This window comes from Oryctolagus cuniculus, chromosome 6, assembly GCF_051225735.1.
Source record: "Oryctolagus cuniculus isolate XC-2025 breed Fujian yellow rabbit chromosome 6, ASM5122573v1, whole genome shotgun sequence".
In the NCBI taxonomy this organism is placed as follows: Eukaryota; Metazoa; Chordata; class Mammalia; order Lagomorpha; family Leporidae; genus Oryctolagus; species Oryctolagus cuniculus.
Genome location: NC_142872.1, coordinates 39,972,162 through 39,999,114, shown reverse-complemented (window position 1 = coordinate 39,999,114; position 26,953 = coordinate 39,972,162). Strand labels below are relative to the sequence as shown.

General features: G+C 50.6%; 1 protein-coding gene and 2 long non-coding RNA genes across 12 annotated transcripts in view; 1 reads left to right on the top strand and 2 right to left on the bottom strand.

Annotated features, from left to right (window-relative positions):
- Positions 1–8,848: 8,848 nt before the first annotated feature.
- SPARC (secreted protein acidic and cysteine rich) overlaps positions 8,849–26,953 on the top strand; it is a 31,844-nt gene continuing 13,739 nt past the window's right edge. For 2 of the 10 annotated variants that reach the window (XM_008255285.5, XM_017341204.4), the window contains exon 1: positions 20,246–20,306. Coding sequence is in view for 2 of the 10 variants with exons in the window: in XM_070076342.2 (XP_069932443.1) it covers positions 21,944–21,958 (15 nt within the window). In the remaining 8 variants the exon portion in view is untranslated. Of the gene's footprint in view, positions 9,713–20,245; positions 20,307–20,908; positions 21,397–21,724; positions 21,959–26,953 lie in introns of those variants that run through there. The other 8 variants (XM_070076342.2, XM_051844399.3, XM_070076344.2 and 5 more) reach the window with 8 other exon arrangements.
- LOC138850197 (uncharacterized) lies at positions 11,443–12,515 on the bottom strand. Its single transcript, XR_011389835.1, has 2 exons — positions 12,174–12,515; positions 11,443–11,670 (listed from the first exon to the last, which is right to left on the bottom strand). It is a non-coding gene; the product is annotated as an uncharacterized LOC138850197 (long non-coding RNA).
- Positions 18,297–21,806, bottom strand: LOC138850196 (uncharacterized). The gene is made up of 2 exons (XR_011389834.2): positions 21,507–21,806; positions 18,297–18,860 (listed from the first exon to the last, which is right to left on the bottom strand). It is a non-coding gene; the product is annotated as an uncharacterized LOC138850196 (long non-coding RNA).

Here is a 26,953-nt window from a genome sequence, read left to right as displayed (position 1 = left end):
GGACCATGGAGCAGGCAGGAGGCCAGGGAGAACACAGCTTTTGAAACCCACCACTAGCCCAGTAACACATTCTGTTGTAAGTGGTGACAGCTGGACCATAAGCTCTGTGAACTCGGGGACTGTCCCGCTGCATCCTAGCACAAACTGTAGTGTTCACGGAAATGCAAAGTAAGGAGCTTTCCGGTGAGAACACAACTGAGTGAGAACGAGATTCCTCGTCTCTCTCTCCCAGTCCTGGGCTCACTGTACAATTCCAGACTTCCCCAGGGTAGGATGCTTACATTTTCTGCTGGGAAGTTTATATTGGCACGAATAACACATCCCACGTGAATGATCTTCTTGTCATGTCTTTCCCAAGCCTTCTGATTACATCAAGGAGAAAGTCAGTCTGGAGCTAGTGAATTGCTAACTACTACTATTACCACCACCACCACTACTACTACTACTTTTCCTCCTTCCTTCCCTTCCTTTCCTTCCTTCCTCCCTCCTTCCCTCCCTCCCTCCCTCCCTCCCTCCCTCCCTTCCTCTTCCTTCCTCTTTGCCTCCTCCCCACCTCCTTCTTCTTCCTTTTTTTCTTCTTTTTAAGATCTATTAATTTTATTTGAAAGGCAGAGTTACAGAGAGAGGGAGAGACAGAGAAAAAGAGAGATCTTCTGCCCACTGATTAACCCCAAATGGCCACAACATGCAGGACTATGCCGGGTAGAAACCAGGAACCTGGAATTCCACCCAAATCTCCCACATAGGTGGCAGGGCCCAAGTACTTGGGCCGTGTTCTGCTTCTTTCCCAGGTGCATTAGCAGGGAGCCTGATTGGAAGTGGAGCAGCCAGGACTTGAACCGAACCAGTGTTCATCTGGGATGCTGGTGCTGCAGGCAGTGAGTTAATCTGCTGTGCCACAGTGCCAGCACTTACACTTCATTCTTGTGTCTCCCTTAATCTATTAGAGTTCCTCCCTGCCCCTCACCGTCTTTTGTCATGCCATTTACTTATTGAAGAAACTGTTATTTGTCTTGCAGAATTTCCCATATTCTGGTTTGGTTAATTTAATTTTTCTGGTGTTTTAAACATATTCAGATTCAGGTTAACTTATTTTGTCATGATTAGTTCTTAGATTATGGTATGTACGTAAAAAACAAAGTCTAGGGATGGACGTTGAGGTTCAGCAGTTTAAGCACAGCTTCTGAAATCCCATATTGGTGTGCTGGTTTGAATCCTGGCTGCTCTGCTTCCAATCCAGCTTCTGGCTAATGTACCTAGGAGTGCAGCAGATGATGGCTCAAGTACTTAGGCTCCTGCCATCCATGTAACAGACCCAGATGGAATTCTAGGATCCTAGCTTCAACCTGGCGTCACCCTGGCTGTTATGGTTCACTTTTAGGGAGTGAACCAGTGGATGGAAAATATCTTTCTCTTTCTCTGTCTCTGTCTCTGTGTAACTTTACCATTCAAACAAACAAACAAACAAATAAATAATTTTATTTGAGAAGCAGAAAGACACACACAAAGAGCTTCCATCTGCTGGTTCACTTCCGAATTGCCTGCAACAGTCCAGATTGAGCCAGGAGCTAGGAACTCAATCTAGGTCTTCAATGTGGGTGTAGAAGCCCAAATTACTTGGGCCATCACCACTGCCTCCCAGGATCTACCTTAGTGGGAAGCTGGAGTCAGGAGCCAGAGCTGAAACTATGATATGGAATGAGGACATCTTAATTGCTACTCCCATAATTAAACTCCCATAATTAAAACTTAATAGCATAATGTTCGTATCATTGTTCATTACTTCCTACTTAAGATTATTATATCAAGAAGCTTTCTGGCAGCAAACAGATGGCACTTTCAAAGTGAATAACCTGAGAATTTAATCAAGGAGCTGTTTATAAAGATGTATGCCTGTGTGGGTCAACCACGGGAATGGTTCCATCCCTAAGGCTGCTCACTGGAGGCAAGGGAGACTGGGCTCTAGAACCAGAGGGAGCTGGGCCTTGGACAGCACAGCCAGCCTGTTATAATCCCCTAGGGGAGGAATGGGGGAATAAATACTCCAGCTTTGCTCTCTCCTTCCTATCTCCCACCGATGCTGTCTCCTGGCCAGAACTCAATGGAAACAGAGCCCACAGGAGCACAGGGATGTGGGCCCTGCAGTCAGCCCTGGCCCTGGGGCAGATGGGGAGGTGTGGCCAGGACATGTGAAGGACAAACACACCTGGTATAGCAAGTGACACTTGTGTTTTCACTCATGAAGTGGTGAGTTTTCCTTTAAATTAAACCTATGTAGGGTTGACAAAGTGAGTTGAAATGAAGCCAATAGGAGGGGATCTCAAAAAGTTCATGAATAGGTATCATGAATGATCCATGCATGGATGATTTCACCTTTTTTACACCAAGTAAACTTTTTTTTAAAAGATTTTTGTTTGAAAGTCAGAGTTACACACATGGAGAGAGAGAGAGAGAGAGAGAGAGAGAGAGAGAGAGAGAGAGGTCTTCCATCCACTGGTTTACTCCCCAGTTGGCTGCAACAGCCAGAGCTGTGCTGATCCGAAGCCAGGAGCCAGGAGCTTCTTTCAGGTCTCCCACACGGGTACAGGGGCTCAAGGAAATGGTCCATCCCCCACTGCTTTCCCAAGCCATAGCAGAGAGCTGGATCAGAAGTGGAGCAGCCAGGACTTGAACTGGCACCCATATGGGAAGCCTGCACTACAGGTGGTGGCTTTACCCGCTATGCCACAGCGCCGGCCCCCAAAGTAAAAATTTTAAAAAACATTTTATTTCTTTTCTTTTTATTTGAAAGGCAGAGAGACACAGGCAGCGACAAACAGAGAAGGATCTTCCATTCACTGGTTCACTCCCTCCGATGCCCACAAAGCCAGGGCTGAGCCCTGCTGAGCCAGGAGCTGGGAACTCAAACTGAGTCTGTCCCCTTGTGTTTTGGATAATGGCGTCTCCTGGCTGCCTTTGTCCTGGGCTTTCAGTAGTCTCAAAGAAGCATCAGGGAAATGACGTGTTCAGTTGGAGAGCGCTGCAGAGGCCCTGGAGGTCACCAGGTGAAGGGGCTTGAGAGCCCCGGAAATGGCTCCTTCCTTTCCAGGGCTGCCCTGTTCCCCACCCCAGCCCCACCCCTCGGCTGCCCTCCCAGCAAGCCCAGGGCCCGCTTTCTTATTCCTTGGCCAACTGAGCAGCCCAGGGAGGCTGGATACTGCCTGCCTTTGGGACCAAGACTCTGGGCTGGAAATTGGGTAAGGACGTGAAGGGGCATGAGGTCCCGGATCTGGATTCGGTCCAAGCCTCACCTGGCCCTCCCCAGCCAGCTTTGGCCTGAGGAGCTCAGCGTCATCTTAAAGAAGCTCCCATTTCTCTCCAAGGACCATGGAAGTAGAAAGCTTGTGCTTGAGGAGGGATCAAGAGATTCTAAATGGAGACATTCTTCCTGCCTTTTCCTGGCCTTTCCCCTCTAGGAGTAAGCGCATTCGCTTAAATGAGTGAGCAGGCTTTCCCCCCAGCCAAGAGAAAAGTGTACACAATGGCAGTGGAGATCCTGGCCCTGACAGAGGGGCTGGGGGCGTGCAGGGGTGGGGAGTGTTGGGAGATGAGGCCGACGGGCAGGTGGGGCCCGGATCCGCAGGGACCAGCAAGCTGCCTTAAGCAGCCTGTGCCACAACCTGGCAGGAATGAGACAGACAGGGCAGTGACAACCAGATTCCCCCAGGAGCCCGTGCACACCGCCTTGCAGGCAGCTCTCAAGTTGGTCTCCACAGTTCTCTCCTTCTGTCATCTCCTGGGTTCCAGCAATAGCAAGTCTCCCTCCTGAACACCCCACCTTTGCTATCATGTCTTTCGTTCTCTTTTTCTAAGAAAAACCTTTAATAGATTTCTGGAGGTACACTTTCTGTACCATATCTTACAGGCGGGATTGTGTCCTCCACATCCGGTAGCTCGGAATGTAGTCTTTTGGAGACAGTAGCTAAGGTGATAAAGCAGTCAAAATGAGGCTAGTCCAGGGGGAAGAGCCTACTCCAACAAGAGGGGCATCCTTAGAAAAAGAGGGAGTTTGGACACAGACAGAGGGAAGACATGTGAAGACAGAAAAGGCGGGCATCTGCAGCCAGGGAGGGAGGTCCCGGGAGAAACCAGCCTTGTCAGCACCTTGATCCTGGACTTCCAGCACCTAGAACTGTGAGGAAATAACTTTCTATTAGTTAAGCCACCCAGTCCTTGGGACTTTGTTATGGCAGGCCCCAGAAAACCAGTGCATCACGCCCAGATGTTTTTAATATATTCATGGAGTTGTGCAACCATCACCTTCATCAGCTTAAGAATATTTTTATCACTCCAGAAAGAAATCCACACCCGTTAGCAGTCATTCGCCATTTCTCCCCCAGCCCTGGCTGCCCACTTTTTTTTTCTTTTCTTTAAGAACATTTTATTCTTTGAGAGACAGAGTTACAGAGAGAGACGGAGAGAGAGAGAGGGAGGAAGAATGAGCAAGAGGGAGGTCTTCCATCCTTTGGTTCACATCTTACATGTCCAGGACTGGATCAGGCCAAAGCCAGGAGCTTCATCCAGATCTCCCATGTGGGTGCAGGGGCCCAAGCACTTGGGCCATCCTCCGCTGCTTTCTGAGGTGCATTAGCGGGGAGCTGGATTGGATGTACAGAAACCAGGACTAGAACTGGTGCTCATATGGGAAGCCGGTGTTGCAGGCCGCTGCTTTACCCGCTGTACCACAATGCCGAGCCCTGAACCTACTTTCTATCTCCATAGGTTTGCCTGTGGTGGTCATTTCACAGGATAGTGCCTTGGTCTGTGTCTTGTCGCTGTAACATTATACCTGAGACTGTGGTTTTGGCTCTCAGTTCTAGGGGTAGGAAGTCAAGAGCGTGGCAGTTGCATCTGCTCAGTACCTGGTGGAAGCTTTGTGCATCACTGCGAGGTGGAGGGCATCACACAGAGGGAGAGCAGGCTTGAGGGGAGAGCTTGCTTTTATAGCAAAGCCACCTCTCCTTTTTTTTTTTTTTTAAGATTTATTTATTTATTTATTTGAAAGGCAGAGTTACAGAGAGGCAGAGGTAAAGAAAGAGATCTTCCATCTGATGGTTAACTCCCCAGATGGCCGCAATGGCTAGAGCTGGGCCGATCCAAAGCCAAGAGCGAGGAGCTTCTTCCAGGTCTCCCACATGGGTGCAGGGGCCCAAGGACTTGGGCCATCTTCTACTACTTTCCCAGGCCATAGCAGAGAGCTGGATGGGAAGTGGAGCAGCTGGGACTTAAAACGCAGCCATATGGGATGCCTGTGCTGCAGGCAGTGGCTTTACCTGCTATGCCACAGTGCCAGCCCCAAGCCACTCCCTTGATAACCCATTTTTCCACAAATGGATCATTCCATTCACGAGGGCAGAGGCCTCAAGACCCAATCACCTCCCAAAGGTTCCGCTTCTTAATGGCATCAGCATAGGAATTTGGGGGACACATTCAGACTACTGCGAGTGGTATGCAACATGTGGTCTGTGATGATTTTTCCCTTAGCACAGTGTTCTCAAGACGCAGCTCTGAGTGCATGCACCTTTAGTCGCCAGCAAGGCCGTGACTCTCTGAGGGCCCGCATCACGTCTAATTCATGCCTTTATTGCCACAGCACATGCCTGGCATGTGACGAGTTCTTTTTCATATGGAATCTTTTAATGTGATGAAGGGGGGGAAGTACACTAGAGAAAACTAGTGAATTCAGGCCAGTGCTCCTATCCAGCTCTCTGCTATGGCCTGGGAAAGCAGCAGAAGATGGCCCAAGTCCTTGGGCCCCTGCAGCCACGTGGGAGAACGGAAGAAGCTCTTGGCTTCAGATTGGCCCAGCTCTGGCCGTTGCGGCCATCTGGGGAGTGAACCAGCAGATGGAAGACCTCTCTCTCTCTCTCTCTCTCTCTCTCTCTGCCTTTCAAATAGATAAATAAATCTTAAAAAAAAAAAAAACTAACTAATGAATAGTCCTTAGGAAAGATTGCACACATGACCCTGCTAGTGGTTAATATTCAGGCCAAATTCCTAACACGTGCTAAAAGTAAATTTCTTAAAAATAATTGTAACATCATTTCTTAGACTTTGTAACCTTTGTGCTTATTAAAACCAATTTTGTAAAATTGTGGCAAGACAAATATTAACATAAAATTCATCTTCATCAGTTCTGGATAATGGGGAAGTTATCGCTGTCAAACAGAGGCAGGCATTGTGTGGGGTAAAAGCAGGTGACCAAGGCAGTCAGGGGCCCTGCTCTCAGGGCCCTCATATTTGGGGGTGGGAGGGATACAGTAGAAGCTCACCCATAAACACACGAGATGTCTCTAAGACCGTCTCCGGAGTTAGCCGAGGCGAGATCAGACAGGCAGGGAGGAATCTGTGTAGATCTGGCTGGAGCATTCCAGGCAGAAGAATAGCAGGTGGGAGAACAATGCTGACGCTTAGTAGAGAGAAGGTCAGTGTGGACCGAGTATTCAGCGAGGGAGAGAGTAATCTGAGATGAGATCTGATAGGCTGGGGCAGATCACACAGGGCTCTGAGGGCCAAGAGATAGAATTTGGATTTTATTCTAATGGAATAGGGAACATGAAGGGTAACTTAAAACTAAGTAGGCTGGGGGCTGGCCCTGTGGCCTAGCAGGTAAAGCCACCACCTATAGTGCAGGCATCCCATATGGGCACCAGTTTGAGTCCTGGCCATTCCACTTCTGACCCAGCTCTCTGCTATGGCCTGGGAAAGCAGTCCCAAGTCCTTGGACCCTTGCACCTGTATGGGAGACCCGGAAGAAGCTCCTGGGTCCTGGTTACGGATTGGTGCAACTCTGGCCATTGCAGCCATCTGGGGAGTGAACCAATGGATACAAGATCACTCTCTCCCTCTTTTCCTCTGCTTCTCTGTAACTCTGCTTTTCAAATAAATAAATAAATCTTTTTTTTTTTTTAAAACTAAGTTGGCTGTATACAAGAGAAAATGCAAAAATAATAATGACTTAAAAAAACAGAAGTTATTTTCCCCAGGTGAGAGTCCAGGGTTGATATGGTAGCTTCTTGGTCATCGGGAACCAGGATTGTTCTGTTTTCCCTGCTTTCTCACATTAGCTGATGGCTTTCATCCTTCCAGTCACATTGTGATCCAACATGGCTGCCGCAGCTCCCACCATTATGTCTGAATTCCAGGCAGCAGGAAGAAGGAAGGGAAGAAGGACTTTCTATTTGACTCTAATTCCTGAATCAAGCCCTCCCAGAAGCTCCACACATGGCTTGAAGGTGTATATTGAGAGATGGAATTCTGTCAATGGGGTTTCTCAGAAAGATTTATTTTATTTATTTGAAGGTTAGAATTAGAGAGAGAGAGGAGACAGAGACAGAAAAAAATAGATATCTTCCATCTGCTGATTCACTCCCCAAATGGCCACAGTGGTCAGGCTGGGCCATACTGGAGCTAGGAGCCAGGAGCTTCATCTGGGTCTTCCACATGGGTATAGGGACCCAAACACTTGGGCCATCTCCCACTGCTTTCCCAGGCCATAGCAGAGAGCTGGATTGGAAGAGGAACAGCCAGTACTTGACCTGGCGTCCACCTTGGTTGTGGGCATTGCAGGTGGCGGCTTAACCCACGCACCACAGTGCCAGCCCCCTGCCCGTGGGTTTTAGGCAGAGCAAGGACATGACGTGATTTGCACTTGAAGAGTTGTTCTAGCTGCTGTGTGGAGAATGCACTGTAGTGGGGCAGAAAAGATGGAAATGGTGTAGTGGGAGTAGAGGCTTGGTTTTCCGGCCTGACGTTGCCCAGATGTATGACCACCACATGGCCTTGAACAAGTGCCGGCTCCCCCTAGGCCTGAGTTGCCTCATAATCTGAATTGGGCTGGATTTGACAGGCACTCAGCTCCCTTTCTGCTGTGAGGCTAACGCGCCCGAGCTGTTTGTTTAGGGGGCTGGCAGTTCTCAGGAGGCTTCAGCAGAGCTGGCTCTGAGCCCTGGAAGAAGCCCTTCCCAGACACCCACTCAGTTGCACCCCTGGGTGTCCAGGGTGTGGGGGAGGGCTGTGGGTCTTGGCGAGCCTCTGGGGGGGCCTGGTACCCCAGCTCCCAGCCTTCTCCTGGATCTCTCCTGTCCTCTGTCCCCTGATCTCACCTCTCCAAAAGGCAGCAGCCTTCAGGACCTGGAACGCCAGTGCCAGGAAGAGGCAGAAGTCCTGCCCTGGACCCGCTTCTGGCTGTCTGTCCCTGCCCTCTGTCTGCCCCTGTGTTTCTCGTCTCTGCTTCCTCCAGGTCCTTGCCTCCCTCCCTGCCTCCCACACCGTGTCAGGGTCCAGGCTTAGTGAGCACAAGCAGCTCACACACAGCCACTCTGGGTGTCTGTCCTCAGAGGCCGCCCAACACAGCGGGAGAGACACCAGCGGAAGCCACGGTGCTCGGTTCCTCCCGTCCGCATCTTGCCTTCATTGCTGTTGCTGGCCCTCATGTCCTCTCTCTCCAGCGGCTTCTGCCTCTCTCAGTTTCTCTTTGCCTCTCCCTTTATGTCTAATTCTCTATTTTGAAATTATAAGATAACACCTGAGTATATCCTTAAAAGAAAATCACTATAGAACTATGTGGAAGTTACTATAAAAGGCCCCCTCACTTTCATCCCTTCCCCAATCTGATCCTGCCAAGAGACCACCATTATTTATGGGTTTTCCTAGACGCATAGACCCTGGTCTCCGCCTCTTTCTGTCTCTCTCTATTTTTGAAGATTTATTTATTTATTTTTGAGGCAGATATACAGAGAGAGGAGAGAGAGAGAGAGAGAGATCTTCCATCTGTTGGTTCACTCCCCAAATGGCCACAAGAGCTGGGGCTGGGCCAGGCCGAAGCCAGAAGCCAGGAGCTACTTCTGGGTCTCCCACGTGGGTGCTGGTACCCAAGGACTTGGGCCATCTTCTACTGCTTTCCCAGGCCATTAGCAGAGAGCTGGATTGGAAGTGGAGCAGCCAGGACTTGAACTGGCACCCAGATGGGGTCCTGGGGCTGCAGGCACAGCCTTAACCCGCTACACCACAGCATAGGCCCCTCTCCCTCTCTTTCCCTACCTCCCTCTCTCTCTCTGTCTCTCTCTTTCACACCACACACACACACACACACACACACCCCTTGTGTGTGTGTTTGGGAGTGACTGAGACTCACTCCCTCTGTCTTTACCTCTCTCTCTGGGCCTCTGTATCTGGCCTTTCTCATTGTCTCTGTTTCTTTTCCTTTCTCTGCTGTGCCTCACTCTCCTCATTTCTTTCTCATTCTATTTCTGCTTCCCTTAATCAAAATATGGTTTTTATTAACAGTTAAAAACACAATTCTCATACAAATAAAAAAATGAGCACTTAACCCATTAATGGGGGAATCAGCAGTGTGGTAAATCCAGTCCACAGAGGAACTGTGTATACTCAGTCACTGAAAGAGTCCTGGGAAGAGACTGCTAGGTCGTACTCAGATGGGTTAGTGCCCCACAAGGCAATGAAACTGTAACCTCTGGGCTCCCGTTTTAATTGGAAGGAGATCCGCAAGTTAACATGTAACTTCAGAGTGCAGTCCCAATCAACAGTAAATAAGTCCAGCAAAGCTACGCCCTCAAGAGGGTGACCCCGGGAGGGCTTGTGGAACACGCTCCTGTCTGCCTTTGCGTCGCAAGGACATCACTCGCCCTTTGGTCTCACTGCTAAGTTCCAGGTAGGCTTTTTCTTCACGTTTGTTTCTGTCTTCACCCCAGTCTCCCCCCATTACCACAGACCGTCAGCCTCTCTCTCTCTCTCTCTCTCTCTCTCTCTCTCTCTCTCTCTCCCTCTCCCTCTCTCTCTCTTCGCCTCTCTGATTTGGTCTCTCTTTCTTAACAAATTTATTTTTATCATCCTTCCCTAAGGGGATTAACCATGGGCTGGGACCTGCCCCGTGAGCCACAGGATAGGACAGAGCTTGTCAGTCTGTCTGCATTTCTTTGCAGAAGGGCAAGGAAATCAGATGGAAATTCTGAGAGCCTGCAGGAGAGGCCCTGAGAGTGTGTGGACGTGGCAGAGGGAGGCAGGGCCAGCGAGCTGCTGCAGTGGCTTCAGCTGGCTGGGGCGGAGATGACTTCACACCACAAAAATGTCTGAATCAGGAGAATACCCCACTTGGGATGGGGCTGGGAAGCCAGCACTGCAGTGGGGGAGGGAGGGAGTGTGAGACTCAGTGCTGGACCAGATGGGGCTGCTGGCTGTGATCTCTCGTGGCCCTTGGGTGTCCCGCGTTGCCCTGGGGTCTCAGGAAGGAAGCAATTCTTCTCCCATGTTGTAAATCAAAAGGCAGAGCCCAGCCTCTAGAGAAACCATTAGACAGACTTGGGGGTGCATCCTTGAAGCCTTCCGAGGCTCTAGCAGCAGGGGAGGGAGAGATAAGCAGGAGACGTAAGAGACAGGAGCAAAATGCTCAGCTTAAAGGCTGGCAGGTCTGTAAGTTGTGTGTCCTGGTGATTTTCATGCATTCCCTCAGCTGCAGAACCCTGGCTGACAAGTGAAACAGCACAACAACAGCTGCCTCCAGGGCTCCAAGTTGGGATGATCTGAGCTCATCTTGGTCCTCCTCCTGTGCCCTTTGGGAACTGTGGCCTTGCTAACTGTGACCTTGCTCAATAAACCCCATCTTTCAAATGAGCAAACTAAGGCCAGAGGAGAGCTGGTTTGCTAACATAAGTTTCTGATGTGGGAAGGACTCCTCGTCCAGTGCTCTTTTTAACAGCTCTGGAAGGACAGAGAGAGGAAGAGTTCAAGCAAGAAGGAAGGTGAGAAGAGAGCCGAAGGAGAGGAGTGGGCAGGAAGCAGGATACAGGTCACTTTGAAGTTCTCAGCATCGGCAGGTGCTGTATGTTGGCCACTCCTCCTGAAGAACGTGAGAGAGCCACTGTGGGTTTCCCTCCCGGAAAGGTCTGTCCAGCCCCTGTCAGTGAAGGTGGCCCAATAGGGGGTTTCTCCTGCTGGAGGGCTTTGTTTAGAGGTGACCAAATCTTTTAAAGGAGAGGAAGGCCTCTGGGTGGGGCCTCTGCTCTCCAGGCACACTGCAGAGGGGGCCATGTCTGCTCCCTGCCTGCACCTAAAGATGCCAAGTCCGCCTCCTGGAGCCCTGGTTTCCCCTTTGAGGGGATACTTGGCCTGCCTGGGGAGCCCCTTCTTTCTGATGCTGGGAAGAAGTAGACACTTCCTGCTGCCTGCCTGCCCAGGGTGACCAGACTGTGAGCCTCTGAGCAGTGGGGCCCTCGCCTCTCATGGCTCTCGCTGGACTCTGGGTACCTACCTTCCTACTCTCCATGATGCCCACCGCCCTTTCTGATACTCCATGATTCTGACAGGCTGTCCCTTCTTCCCAGGAATTGATATTTTTGTCATTTGCAATGCCAGTAAGTTGTAGATAAATTAGTGCCTTTCAGATGTTTTAAAAAAGATTTATTTATTTATTTGAAAGGCAGAGTTACAGAGAGGCAGAGAGAGAGAAAGAAAGGTCTTCCATCTGCTGGGTCACTCCCCAAATGGCAAAATGGCTGGAGCTGGACCAATCCAAAGCCAGGAACCAGGTGCTTCTTCCAGGTCTCCTACACGAGCACAGGGGCCCAAGCACTTGGGCCATCTTCCACTGATTTCCCAGGCCATATCAGAGAGCTGGATCGGAAGGGGAGTAGCTGGGACTCAAACCAGCACCCATATGGGATGCCGGCACTGCATGTAGCAGTTTTACCCACTACGCCACAGCACCGGCCCCCTAGACTTTTTTTTTAAGAAGTAGTGAATCATCTTTAGATATGAAATATTAGACAGAAGCCCTATATGTTCAACAGATTAAAACAGTTGTGTTCTGATTGAAGCATACATGGGCTGGAAGCCTGGAGACCTCCGCCCTCAGCCTTCGTCCTGCCCTGTAAGGCCCCCACATGGAACCCTTAGAGCTCCACAGACTGCAGTGTGGAAAGCAGTTCGGAAAGCAACTATCGAAGATTCATGACAAAAGGCCCTGAGGCAAGGCACAGGAGCCAGGAGTGGGGGAGATGACCTAATGGGGCAGTGCTGGGTCAGCCTCGCAGGGCGGCGAAGCCTGCCTAGGCTCAGGGAATGGGGCACAAAAGGAGATTCTGGCTGGAAAACTGGGTAGGGGCTGACCTGCTTACCGGCTGCCCTGCTCTGGGACCCCTGTGAGACAGATGGAGGCTACAGGCTGTCCCACGGGTGGGCTGAGTCACACAGCTCTGCCACGTCCTGGGCTGGCGGTGCCCTCATTATTCCTGGCTTCAGGGCTGCCGAGACTGAACAGGGGTTTGGTTTGCAGGCCACGTCAGGGAACACGTAAGAGCTGCCACGTCGCTGGGCTGGACTTACTGGGCCTTCCTCCCTCCTTCAGAAAAGATTTCCAGGCATGTGGGGTTTCAGGAGAAAATTGGTGCCTGCGTGTGAGTGTTCCCTGGACCTGGCCCAGCAGCTGCAATATTACAGATCCAGGTCTGGCGGGAGACAGAACCAATCCACTGCCGAGTTCCTCCAACTCTGTCTGGGCAGCAGGGAGACAGTTCAGGCCACAGGGAGCCTTGCACCATCAAGGTCAAGGAAATAGAGACCTGGACAAAGGCTAAAGGGTTACAAAACCAGTTTAAAAAAAAAATCTTGCCACTTAAAGAGCATTTGTCGTATCACCAGCATAAGACATTATCTCAGTGTGGTTTAATAGCAGGAACAATAAGCCAAAGCATCAGTAGTCAGCCTGGGTCCAGACCGAGCTCTGCCACTCACTGGCCAGCTGACTCAGGTTGTCACATCACCTTCTAGAAGCTCAGTGTCTTCTTCCTACAAGGGCTTTGGATCAAATAACCGTGTCCCAAGGAGTTTGCCACAGGACACAAGTTCTGTTTGATGAATGCAGAGATCCGTGAACGAGAGGGTTTCCAACAGGCTGCTTTTCTGCAGATGTTTCGAGGGCCTTTGTTGTCGTAATGCCTGGCAGGGCTGGGATGAATGCGGCCTTTCCCAGACTCACCTGAACCCAGCGAGCACTTTTTGCCCTGGAATGTGTTGTAACACTGATGTTTTGTGGAGCTCACTTTGGGAGACATCCGATCCCAAGACAGATCATCTATTTTGGAGCACTTAAGAGACACAACAGTGAGCCCAGTGCCTTACAGATATTACGTCATTTATTCCTCCCAGCCTCGTAAAACGGGCCAGGCTGCACTTTGCACTTGAGCAAGCTGAAGCTAGAGGGCACATAACATGCCAGAAGTTGTCTAGAATTCACCAACTTGCCCTGGAACCCAAGTCCGGTGTTCTGACTGCAAAGCTGGGCCTTCCGACCCCCCTCTTGTATTCCCTGACTCTCTAAAACCTGGGTTCACTTGAATCTGATCCTCAATTTGTACCCAGGAGGGTCAAGCAGGCCTTAAAATCACGTTCCTCTTCCAGATAAGGAAACCGGGATTTGGAGAGAAAGGAACAGACGTTAGGCAGGGCCGTGGGCGCAGGTCCTGCTAAGGGCAGAGCCCAAATCAGAACATGAACTGAGGTTTCCCTTCCGGTGGGTTTGTGTCAAAGTGAGCAGGAGCAGCCAGCGCACTGTTAGCCGTTTGTCACTTCAATGGAGGGCCAGGTCTGCGGGATGAGGTATCTCCGGTAGCTCTCACTGGAGCCCTGCGTACGGGCAGCTGGAGCAGTGGAGTCTTGGATCCAGTGTGAAGAGTTTGGGGATTTTCATTTCAGCTCCCACTGTGTGACCTTGGGCAGATGTCTCCATCTCAAGCCCCTCATGGGCTTCCTGAATCCTGACTTTAATACCGTATAAAGAAATGTGCCACTCAGCGATATCCAGGGGATAAAAGTCCTTTGTGGACTACAGGGAGCTGCAGGAGAAAGTCTACAACTGCTCGTGGTGAAGGGGGGCCGTGCTGAAGTCAGATTTCATCCTCTCTGCTTGGCCTTGCCCTGGTCCTGCCCAGGGAACCAGGGACCAGATGACAATGGGATCTTTGTGCCCTGCAGCCAATGGGAAGGCCAGCCTAGGGAAAGATACAGTAACAAGGCAATAGGCTGAGTCACCCTGTGATGCCTAGGCCTTCTTAGCTTGGCAGCCTTGACTGTGAGCCAGTCACACAAAGGTGCATTTGAGAGTTTGATACATAATCCCTAGCTCGAGGGAGTTAGTCCATCCCGTCCTCGCCTCCAGAGATTTGGGGCAAGCCAGATCTGGCCCCAGCACGGGCCTGGAGTTGTGAGGCTCAGCCAGGCCGAGCTGTCTTCAGTGTAGTGTTGGCCTTTACAACCCTAATACCCAGCCATACAAGGAGGGTGTGGGATTGGATAGGATTTAAGGGCCCCATGAGCTCCACGCTTTGAAAGAACGGGAGAGACCGAGTCTGGGTTTAGAGAGTGGGTGGGTTTATGGGAGGCAGTCCTGGACAGGAAGGTGGCCTAGGCACAGATGTGTACGGGGGAGCCATAGAGTGCGGGGGTCTGGAGTTGAACAATCTGTGTGAATTCCTGGCTTCCCCACAGTGGGGACTCGAGCGTGTTACTTAGTCCCCTGAGCATTTCTCTCCTCATCGTGGAAATTACAATGGGAGTTACACTTCCCCATGGTAGGCAAAAGAATGCCCTCTCCCCTGAAGATTTCCATGTCCTAAACCCTAGAGCCTGTCAATACGTTACCTGATGTGGCAAAAGAGTCTTTTCTGGTTAAGTTAGGGACTTTGAGAAGGGAGGATTATCCTGGATTATCCTGTTGGATCCAGTGGAACCATGAGTCCTAATAGGATGTATCCCAGAGAGGAAAAGTATGGGAGGGATGCACTCAGAGAATGGGGAAGGAGCCGGCATCCGGGGAATGCAGGTGACCTCTGGGAGCTGAAAAAGGCCAGAAAACAGATTATTCTCTGAGCCTACAGAAGGGCAAAGCCCTATGGCACTCTGATCTTAAGACTTTGGTCTCCAGAACTGTAAGATGGCAAATGTGTGCTGTTTTTAAGTCAGCAAGTTTGTGACAGCTTATTATAGTCACAGGACACAAATATACTATCTAAGTGTTGTGACGTTTAAATGAGCTAATGAACCTACGGCATTTTGCCCAGTGTCTGCTCAAGATCATTGAATATTATGTCTCTCTTCCCAACTGCTCCAGTGAGGCCTGCTCCCCCTTGGACCCACAAGTTCCCACAAGTGAAATTTATTTTCTGGTTTTTTTGAACCTGAAATATCCTATCAGGTGCTAGGGCCTGGAGATCTGAACCACTGAAATCCTAATGTTTCTGATACATGGCATTAGATGTTTCTTGGCCTTGTCTGTATTCATTTAACTTTCTGCTTGGTTGTTCTCCTCCTTGCCAAAGTCAATGAAACAGAACCTCTTACTCCCCATCCACGTATCCCGGCTCACATGCAGGCGCACTGGTTGCTTGTCTGGCCCCAGTCCACCTCCTAGAGATTGTTTATCAGGTGGTCCAGTGACAGAGACTGTGGACTTACTGAGCAGAAAGACAAGCAGGTTCTTGGTGGGCTTCAGAACCTGGCTCTGAGCCAGGAGCTGGGAGACTGGGCTTTGCACTGCAGCTCCACTGGTGATGGAGGCCTCCATTTCTCCATGTCTACACTGTGGGTTCTAATCCGTCATTTCTCCATGTCTACACTATGGGTTCTGATCCATATCCTGAACTCTCACTGCTCAGTCACTTGCTGAGATTATAGATGTTGAGGTCTTTTGGAATGGCCTAAAGGGAGTAGCGGAAGAGGTGGAGCAAGGGTTTCTTCTCCAAAGGGTAATGCTTGTTGCATTTTCAGTTACTGAAAAAGCAAAGCTCTCCCTGCCTCAGGGTCTTGGCACTTTCGTCTCCCCTTGCCTGGGAAACTGTTCCTCCAGCTGGTCTTCCCCACTCATTGTTCATCTTTTCTTCCCACTTTTCCTCCTCCAAGAGGCCTGCCCTGACTACTCCACCTAAAGTAGCCCTCTCTTGCTTTCTCATTACATTCAGTATATTTCAATCCACGGAAGTCCTCACAACATGAAACTAGCTCACTGCCAGCCTCCAGTTATTAGAATGCACAGAGTACAAAGGCAGAGTCTTTGCCTGTCCTACCAGTTGCTGTATTTGCAGTGCCTGGTAGAAGGTACAGCCACGATTAACTGAATGCATGAGGCAGCTGGGGTTCTGGAGTGTGAAGGGGCCTGGCTGTCTTGCACATGTGGGTGTTGCCAAGGCAGTGGGCTAGTGAGGTCCCTCTGAGTTCTAAGACTGGCTGGGATGCTAGTTAGGAAGGGCAGGATCGGAGTACAGTGGGTGCAACCTCCAAAGCCCAGATGGAGAATGTCTGGAGAGGGTGGTAAGGAACCAGCAGGGACCCCGGTGCATTGACTCCTCATTTTGAAGATGAAAAGCTGAGCCAGCCTAGTGAGAGGTCAGCAACATCCTGGAGGGTGTGGCCAAGAGTCAGTGGCTGTGTGGTCTGGAGTCCACAAATGTCAGGGTGCGGGGAGGGGTGGAGGATCTGGTCAAACACCTGTGCTCTGATATCCCTTAAACCTGGGTTTGAATCCTAATTTGCTATGTATATCGTGAAGAAGCTTGGGCAGGCTATTGATCTGAACTTTATTTCCCACGTCTATACGATGGGTGCCATGATTTTGGATGTTAACTTGGATGCTGAATGTCCCCTTAAGGCCCACGTGTTAAGGGTTTTGTTGCCAACATCTTATGTTAATGGTACTAAGAAAGTGGAAACTTATCTAATGAAGCTGTTTAAAAGTGGGACTGTGGGACTTGGAGGGGGTGATTTTATTGGGTTGGGCTGCTAGGATGGAGCCCCATGATTAAATCTTAGTGACTTTATTTATTTAAAGATTTATTTATTTGTTTGAAAGGCAAAATTAGATAAAGAGAGGGGTTGAGGGGAGAAAGCTCTTCCAATGGCTGGTTAACCCCCCAGTGGCTGCAATGGAGCCAGGAGCCTAGAACTACATCTGGTTCTCCCACACGGGTGGGAGGGGCTCAGGTTCTTCAGGCACCTTCCACTGCCTTCACAGGCACATTAGCAAGGAGGTAGAGCAGCTGGGGCTCAAACTGGTGCTCCTAAGGGATGGCATCATTGCAGGCAGTAGTTTTACCCACTGTGCCACAGCACAGGCCCCATCCTGCTGGCTTTATAAGAAGCCACACAGACATACACAGGTGTCCAGTTCCTTCTCGCCATGTGATGCTCTGGGCTGCCTCGGGGTTTCCAGCAAGAGTGCCAGCACCTGAATGAAGCTAAACCGCTGAGGGCCTGCCCAGTCTTGGACTGTGAACCTTCAAAATCATGACCCAAAATAAACCTCCTTCTTTCATAGATAGCTTGATTTCGGTATTACATTATACTGATGAAAAACTGACAAATACAATGGGGGTAATAATAATCCCTGCTTTACAAGTGATCTCCGAAGAAATCTGTGCAGAGAGCTTAGCTCAGTACTTGGCACATAGTAGGTGTTTAATAAACACGCATTCTTCTTACTGCTGTTCTTCAGTACAGTCTGTTTTACAGATAAAAAAAAAAAAAGTGTAGCTCGGCAGGAGCTGCGATGAGCTTCCAGTTACTCAGTGACTCAGTGACAGAGAGGGGACTCGCACCCGGCTCTATCATGCCTGGCCGCATTGCACTTTGCTCCCTTCCTGTAAAGCCCTTCGTGGTGGCAGGAACCCCAGCCTTGGTCCTAGAGGTCTCCTTTCTAGGTAAGAGTCATCCTTGCATCAGAGGCTCCTGCTCTTCCAGTGTGCTCTTGTTCCAGTGAGAACCTCTCAAATGTTCTAATCTGAGGGTTCCTGGCTCAGGGGTCTCCACAGAGGCCTGAGAGTGGCCCCCAGAGGCATCTCTGTGCCAGAGCTTCAACCCAGCCCCAACCTGCTCACCAATTCCTCACGCAAAGGCCTCATGAGAACTCTAGCCAAAGACTGGGAATAGTTCCATTGGCCCATCCTCATCAGAGTCATCAACTTAGTTTGGGAAGAAAAACACAAAGCTCCAGTTAATTTTAGTCTCTACGATGCCTGGGAGCTATAGCAACCAATTCTATAAAAGCATACATCTGCCCAGATGGCAAAGCAGATATCTGGGGCATCCACCACACCCTGTATTCAACAGAGGCCAACAGTTCTTGGCTTTGGGCCCAGAAAGAGGCCTTGGGGGTCATCTAGAGCAGAAGTTCATTCTTGAATTCCTGATAGCTCCTTATGGGAACCTGGAGGAAGCTATGAATCCTTTCTGCAGAAAAGCTCACCGACCTCTTTTTTTTTTTTTTTTTAAGAGTTTATTTATTTATTTGAGAGGTAGAGTTACAGAGAGTGAGCAGGAGAGAGAGAGAAAAGTCTTCGTTCGTAGGTTCACTCCCCAAATGGCCGCAACGGCTGGAGCTGTGCTGATCCAAAGCCAGGAGCCAGGTGCCTTTTCCTGGTCTTCCACGTGGGTGTAGAGGCCCAAGCACTTGGGCCATTTTCTACTACTATCCCAGGCCATAGCAGAGAGGAGCAGCCAGGACTAGAACCGGCGCCCATGTGGGATGCCGGCGCCCGCAGATGGAGGATTAACCTACTTGCACCACGGTGCCAGCCCCTGCACCAACTTCTACATTTGATGATCTCATGAAGACTAGTGGTGGGCATTGTTCTAGACTGTTCTAGACTGGAGCCCTAGCAAAAGATAGCCCCCTTCTTCATTCAGAATGGCAAATGGAAGTTCATTCACTTATTGAAAAAGCGTCCATTGAGAGCCAACTTTGCAGGGTCACCATTCAACACAGCACATGAAGTCGCTGTTCTCTTGGAGCGTCTGTCCAGCAGGGGAGAAAAGTGCTGGAAAAGAAATGAAACAACGTAAGGTGATGAACTGTGCCTGAGGGAGGTGAGGGGACAGGTTAGGTTGAGAGTGGTCAGGGACAGCGTCTCTGAGGAGGTGACATTGGAACAGAGACCTGAAGGATGAGAAAGGTCCAGGCACAGGAAAATCAGACGAAAGAATGTCTCTGGAAGAGGTGAGAGCAAGTGCAGAGATCCTAGGGTGGGGCCAGCTTGGGGTAGATGAGAACCTGAAAGGATGCCAGTGCAGACAGAGCAAAGTGGACATGAAGCAGTAGGAGGCAAGGACAGCACCAGCGTCTGGGTGGGTGAGGGCTACAGTGTAGCAGTTTAGCGTAACAATGTTTCCTGCTTCATCTCTTTCCATTTTGTTCAACCCCAACCCATGGTTGAAGGTCCACCTCTTCCAGGAAGCCTCTGCCAATCTGCATCCCTGGGATAAGCCTTAGAGCCTGTACCGCTCACTTGTGCAATAAGGAATGGGCTTTCAGCAAAACCCAGCTCCTTGAGGACAGGGCAAGGTATTCTTGTACCTCCCAGAGGGAGGGCATGTGACAAGTATCCAGCCAAGACCTGTTCCTCTGAGCAGCTCGCATGCTGTAGGAGTGAGCTAAAACGTGCAGTCAGCCTGCTTAGAAGACAGTTAGCCAGTCAGCCAGGCCGTCCTAGGCAAGTCACTGCCCCTCTCGCTTCGACCCTCTGTCACCTTGGGCTTTGCTGTGAAGACAGAAGGTCCTCAGTAAGTCCTGACTATTGTTGCTGCCATGATTATGATCCATGTCATCAATCGCCTTATCTGTTCTATTCTGAGGACACAGGTCTCCCAGCGGGAAGCCTACTCAGTCTTGCCTCTCTCGGTGCAGCAAGCAGAGTTAGAGTGGTTTCAGTTTTCTTTTGTTTAAGTAAAACCCCAAATCATCAAAGATGATGCTTCCACTGTTTTGTGTACAGAGGCAAGTCCTGGCCTTGCCTTTGTCAAAATCACAGCGGCCTTGAATTGCTGTGTCTTTCTCAGCATTGCCTAATACTCGTGTGGAATCTTGGAAAGATCGGAAGGGCCTCGTCCTGCCTGGGGGCCCTGGGTCTTCCCTCACACAAGGAGGAGGCTGTTCTCAGTGATTCGTGCCGGCCCTTCCAGCCCTGGCACTCGGGGAGTCTGTTTAGGCGGCAGCCCCAGAACAGGATCGGGTGTTTGGTTAGGACAGCCTAGTGCGAGGAGATGGAGAAAGAAATCAGAGACAGCTTTGGTTGTGCGGAGAAGGCGGGGGAGTGGGGGAGTGAGGGGAAGGAGGAGACAGAGGAGGAGGAGGGACAGGGTGGAGGGGAGAGAGACCCAGCCCCTCGCTCTGAGTGGCTTCCTGTTGCCGTCTCTAAACCTCTCCACATTCCTGCAGATCTTCAGACTGCCCGGAGAGCTCTGCCTGCTGCCTGCCTGCCACTGAGGTACACGACCCTGCCCGGCCTGCCCTTTCCTCTTCCACCCCGACTCCCAGGTCACAGCTCCGGCTTGTGTGCAAGGGAGGGGCCGCCGTCTGGGGACGCGAGTCTCCTGTGGGCTCCATCACGCTCCGTCTGCCTGTTGCTTTTCCGAGACGGACTCACAGAGGCATGGGGGCTCCCTTTTAGGTTTGCAGGAAACAATCTCATGGTGTCTCTGGGGGAGGGTTTCTCTCCCGCTCTCTCTCTCACATTTCTCACTGTGTCTGGCTTTTTGCCCCTTTTGCAAATGTGGCTGCCACCTCTTTTCCTGGGAATCTGGTCCCGTCACAGCTGCCACAGGCATTTGCCTTGCCCCAGGTCCCAGGAAAAGAAACTCCTAGACTTGGTCTTGGTCAGGGAGGGGGGCGGGGTGTGTGCTCTGTTTTCCATACGGGACTTGGCACAGAGGGTAGATTCGTGGCACAGAGGGTAGATTTGTGTCTGCGAGGCAAATTGGGAGGCCTTACCTTCCATCAGCACCCCCAGCAAGGCCCCTGTCTGCCTCCAGAACCACCCCCCCCCACTGCCCACCCCCTATGACACAGGCACCAGGCACAGCCCATTTTGGGTCAGGCATTGCTCCCACCCTGGGTTCCAGGATGGGCCACACAGGAACTCGCCAGCAGGAGCCCTTGATGATCTAGATCTAAGGAGCACAGATATCCACATCCAGCCTAGGTAGGGGATGTAACAGACCAGAGGGTATGGCCAGGAGGTGTCGAAAAGTGGGGAAGGGGTGCCCATCTCATGCTGGACCCCTACACGGGACTGGTGTCCAGCGGCTCAGGCTGTTGGGGCTTCTTCAACCCAGCCCCCACCTTTCTCCACCTCCCGGCCAGTTGTTGAGTGGACTCTGAGTGTCCTGACAGGCGCCAAGATGGGTGCTGGGCTGAGGCTGGCCAACCGGGGCAGAGAGCGGCTGGTCCTCAGGAGAGCACAGTGTGTGGTGGCAGGGAAAGTGTTCTCGCCAGTAACGCAGGAGGGTTGCATTTCTAAGCCTCAGATCAGGAGCAGGACTGCAGGCCTTGGGCACACTTTTTAGGCGTGATCTTGGGTAAGTGTCTCCCCTGCACTTCGCTTCCCTGTCTGTGAAGGAAGAGGGCTGGGCTTGAGGGCATTTGGGGTACCATGTGGCCCGTCAGACTTTCCAAGGAAGTCTCTTACCTGGGATCCATGGACTGGCCTTTTAGTGGGCTTCAAGGCATCAGCAGGCCCCTTAAAATTGTAGGCACGGTGTGCGTGTGTGTGTGTGTGTGTGTGTGTGTAAGAGAGAGACAGAGACAAAGAGAATGGCGTTGACAGTTTTCAGCCTTCAGATTTTCTCATGTGGATGCAGGATCCCCTACGTGGCCAAGGAGGAAGTGGGGACGGGAAGCACACCCGTATTACAGGAGGCTGGGCCACTTTACAGTGGGAGACTGGGAAAGAGAGAGTTAACTGGAAACCATCAGCTGCCACATCGACAAAGCCTGGTGCCGAGAGGGGGAGGAGGGGCCGAGGGGGTTGTCTGGAGAAGGAATCACTTTAGAAACTTTCTCCAAGTCCCACCCACCAAAAGGCTCTTCTCTGCCTGTGACGCCCCGTGACTCACTCTCCGAGGAATGCGAGTTGCCACGGTAACCTTTTTTTTTTCCAGGGTCTCTGATTGCTAGCTGGGAGGGGATGCTGAAATGGGATCACTCAGAACTTCAGGCTAGGTTTGCTTGTCCCCTGCCCTACCCCAGCCCAAAATACAAGGATCATAGCAAACCCTAGGCCCTGCCTCTCTGATCCCCTAGGGCCCCAGAGAAGTGGTAGGCTGCAGGAAGATTCCTGGGCTGGGTGTCTGAAGACCTGGATTCTAGTTCTAGCTGCGCTATTGGACCTTGAACTCATCCCTTCTCCTGCCGAGCCCCCATTTCCTCCTTGGTTCAAGAGCAAGGACAGCAGCGCTCCCTGTGGGTTCCTGTGGGTGCAGTGGGATGGGGTCCAGGGATATTCCCTTCATAGATGGGGTGGGATCAGTCCCAGCTCCTCTCTGGCAGCTCCATCAGCTCAGGGTTTGTTCAGAAATTCCCTTTGCTAGAAGTGCTAACAGGCAGATTTTAAAAATAAGATTGTTTAAATACATTTTATATGGAAACCTTCTTGTTTATGTCCCAAGAGTGTTGTGTCCTCCAGTGTAGAAAGAGCACTGGCTGAGGGCGTGAGCAGACCTGAGTTCTAACTCCAAGTGTGTTTCATGGGGAAAGATACTTCCCCCTATCTGGGCCTCAGTTTCCCAGTCTGTTAAGTGGGGGAACCTAAGCTAGGAAACAAGAGCGCAGGGACCAGGGGATTTTAGGTTGTGTAATGGTCATTCTAAAATCTTTATCATTGGCAGACTTGTCAACCAGTAACAGGGCTGGGGCTCGCTACTCACAAGAGCCACTTCCCTTGCTGAACCTAAGTTATAAACAGAAAGGAAGATGGAGGAAGCAGAGAACTGAGGATGTGAGGTAAACAGTAGGATATTTGGCTTTTGAGATTATAAGGTGGATAGATGGGTATGCGGTGATAAACAGGGAAAGACACAAACTCACAGGGAGGAAGAGCACGAACACTGATTGCACCAGCAGACACTCAAAGCACAGTTAAAAGTAAGTGTCCCCATACCTGAGTGCACAGAAAACCATGCACTCACATCCGTCTCCCTGGTGGCCTTTGACTGGCACATGTATGTAAGTGCTAGGCGCACATTTGAGGTAAGTGAAAACTCTGACCTTCGACCTGTTACACTGAAGCAGACAGGAACACACAGATACACCAACAGTTGCATGAAGAGGCCCTCAAGGCCACATGGAACTTACGCAGACACACCATCAGGTGTGCAGACACACACTGCTATTTGCAGCCATACATGGATGTGCACAGACATAATATGGATCATGACAAGGAGAGATATGTAACACATGTATACCACCTGACTACTTCTATATTTTAGAGAGAGGGAGATTAAGGCCCAGGAGGGGAAAATTACTCACTTGAGGTTGCCCAGCAAATTGGAGTCTGAGACAAACTTCCAGAAGTTTGGAACCATGCAGACCTTGCCTTCTTGGAGCTTATGTACCTTCCTCTATGGGCAATAAGCCCTGTGAATAATTAACATTATTCTATATTATTCACTATGAAAAATAAGTGACAGGCAGCACTTTCTCTCTCCCCTGTGTGGGTCTGTAATGACCTATCCTAGCCCACATGGCTTTAGCGTTAGAACCAAAGGCCCAGCTCCAAATGGCTAATAGGTGGGGACTTAACTGTTTCCCACTGGCTCCATCCCTAACCTCTTCTCAAAGGGAGAGAAGGGAAGGCTAGTGCTGAGCTTTCAGCCAGCTCTGGGAGTTAATGAAACTATCCTTTCTCCTTAAAACAGAACCTGGTTCCTCCTTTCTTCCTAACCCTGACCTGGAACGCAGGGACGAGGTCAGCAAATAGGGACTTGACAGAATTATTTAGAAAAATAGCGCCCTTCTCAGCCAGGTGATGTCTTAGGTAGGAAATCAACTCAGCCCTCGCCTGCAAGGCCACAGAGCTTGCTTTCGGTAAGAAAAATATGATCAGAGATACCAGTTCTCTCCAGAGCTAGGTTCCTTCAGAAACTTGGTATTAACTCTTACTGGGAAGTTCCTCTGGGTCATCTTGTGTTTCTCATGGCTTTAAGATTTCAGATTGATTGGGTGAAAAACGTGAAGTGTGATAAACATTTGGAGGTTCCTGAGCAGCTGGAAGTTTGGCTCAGATATCAGCTTGCTGTATGACCTTGAGAGAATTCTTTTCTCTAAGACTCAGTTTCTCTCTCTCTAAAATGAAAGACATGGCAAAGATATTTCACACAGCCTGACAACACCAGTCCCTCGGTAGTGGCTATCAGAACTGTGGTCAGGATCCTAATGCCACTCCAGGCATCATGTGAGAAAAGACCAATTGATCGATTAATTATGTCTACTGCACGCGAGAGAGGGCCACTGCAGGAATATAATGCCATATATTTGCTCCCTGTGGGACCTCTCAGGCCTCTCCACTTGTGACAGCCTGGATACTTTGATGCTATTTCTCATCCCCTCCATTTGTGGTCACCTATGATTCAGCAGCGGTCCCTCTAGAGGGAGCCAAGGAGGAAACGTGAGGCCGCACCCAAGCCTCCGTTAGCCACAGTGAAACGTGGCATCTTAGACGTGATGATGGACTCAGTCCGGCTGATTCCAGCTGCGAACCCCAGAGCCACCTCTGAGCTGCCCCAGAAACTCTCCATTCCCAGGGTTTAGCACCCATGACACCCTAAACATTTTCCTTGGCCTCTTCCCTTCCAGCAAGAACTTTAGAAGCAGGATCAGGAAGTCAAAGGCTAAGTTGGGACGGGTGCTGCTCCAGTCGGCAGAGGTGACTGAAAGCGTCAGAGCCGAAAGGGGGCGTAGGGAGCACCTTGGCCAAGAGGTTCAATCTGTGTTCCTGGAAGAACCTAGAGATGCACCCAGGTGTCCCAGGGGGGCATCAGAGTGTGTGAGCCCTCAGCCCCCAACTCCACTCCCTATTGCCTGCTTTAGCTTTTTTACTTCTTGCCTATTGATTAAAGGACAATAACCTTTTCACATGTTTCAGCAAATGCTAGAAGGTTTCAGCTATTTGACTTTTGGACCTCTGGAGAAGAATTTTCTGGAAGAAAGGATTCTCTGGCTTACATAATTTTGGGCTGTACTCATCTCAAACAACCTCCTCTTGTACAGACGGGCTGCGTAGGTCAGGTCTGGAGAGCAGAGACCTCCCCAGGTTGGAGCAGCAGAACTGGCCTGGCTTGGCCCCCACCTCTCTGGAGTCCATTCTCCCTCCTCCTGGGGCCCGGCTCCCCGGAGGGCCTGGCTCACAGCTTCCTTTATTAGCCTCGGACTTGTTTCCCTCTCTTTGGGCTTGTTTACCACCAACATGTGTTTTTGGAACCCTTGTTTCCAAGCCAAATGGTGGGAATGAGCTGCTTGGCTTGCGTCAGCAGCCCAGCTAAGAGGCTGGCCTGGGGCCTGGCCTTTGTCACCATGTCCTCTGGAGGCTGTGCTGGCGTCTCTTAAACCAACAGGAGCAATATCTCCTTTGTTCCCCTCCAACACTCCTTCCTCCCTAGGCCTACAGACAAAGAGCCGGGGTTCTTGCCCTGGATTCTTGAGGGGGATGGAGAGTCCAGGACCCCTGGATTTGAAGAAGTTCTCCCAAACATTGGTTACCTTTTTATCTGTATTGTCTTGTATAGATCACCTTGCAAGGTAGGTGTGCTATTCCTCCCATTTTACAGAGGAGGAGACAGTTGAGGCCCAGAGAGGTAAAGTTGGTTTCTGAAGGTCCCACAATTGGTAAGTGGTAGAGGTGGCATTTGAACCTATACAAGCTGGCTCCAGAGCCCATGAGCTTATCTTTTTCCTGCAAACCTCTGCAAAAGCTTATGACACTCTGAGAACTATGGAAGCCACTAATCACATGTAGCTATTTATTTAACACTTAAATTCATTAAGTTGAACCACAACTTAAAATTCAGTCCTTCATTTGCATTGGCAACACTCCAAGTGTTCATAACCACATCTGGACAGCAGTGGCCATATTAGACAATGCAGATATAGAGTATTTTTATGAGCTCAGAAAGTTCTATTGAGTTGTATTGCTCCGTAAACTCTTTCATTCCCATCAGGGCCAGTGATTCCAGCTCAGATTCTGTGTTTCACATTCTAAGCATCAGTGATTCCAAGAACCACAATCTGAAATTATAGAATTCTGAGATTTCCCCCAGTTCTGACATTCGGTGGCTTTCAGTGTCCAGGGCGAGCCCGAAGGTGGCCCTGTATGTTCTGTGGGAGATGAACTGGGGGCTGGCTGTACTTTTCCATCCCCACAGTCTTTCCAAAGAAAGAGAAGTGACCTCAGCTTCGGGTCCTGCTGGCAGCCAGGGACGGGTTTTCAGCCATCTCCAGAGCAAATAAAGGCAAAAGGAAAGGACTCAAAGTACGGAACAGGAGGCGGCAGTGGTGAGGTGGGGGTAAGGGTGAGGGGTGTCTGTGTTTGGTGGCCACCCCGCCAAGGGAAATACACCTCCTCTTCCTCCCATGGCCCAGAGCAGTTTTCCTTCCAACACCTTGGGCAGTTCACAGCCCAACTGGGCTGCACTCAGGTGACCACCTCGGGAGGGAGTGGCTGCCAAGCGAAATAGTAAAATAGCATGTGCTGACATAGAGAACTTGCCAGTGGTGGAGGGAGCCCCATGGGGCCTCACCCCGGTCCTGCCACTTGTGCCCTGGGGCTATTAGCTGTGGGCAGATCCTACCTCCGTCTAAGTCTCAGTTTTCTCATCTGCGCTCTTAGGTGGAGAGACATGCCTGGAAGCTCTGATGGGACGCTTGACTATGAACACACTCTGGGAAGGGGAACCATATGCATTGTCATAGAAAGTTGCAAAGGAGGGGGTTCTCATTCAGTGCTGGCCACTTCGATCCAGGCGCTGGTGCACGTCTGGTTCCGGAGGATCACAGCTACTGCGTCTGAATGCTGCACCTCCCTGTTCTGGCCCTCTGCAGTGGTGGTCGCACCGTGCAAGCTTTGCACAATGGACACCGGCC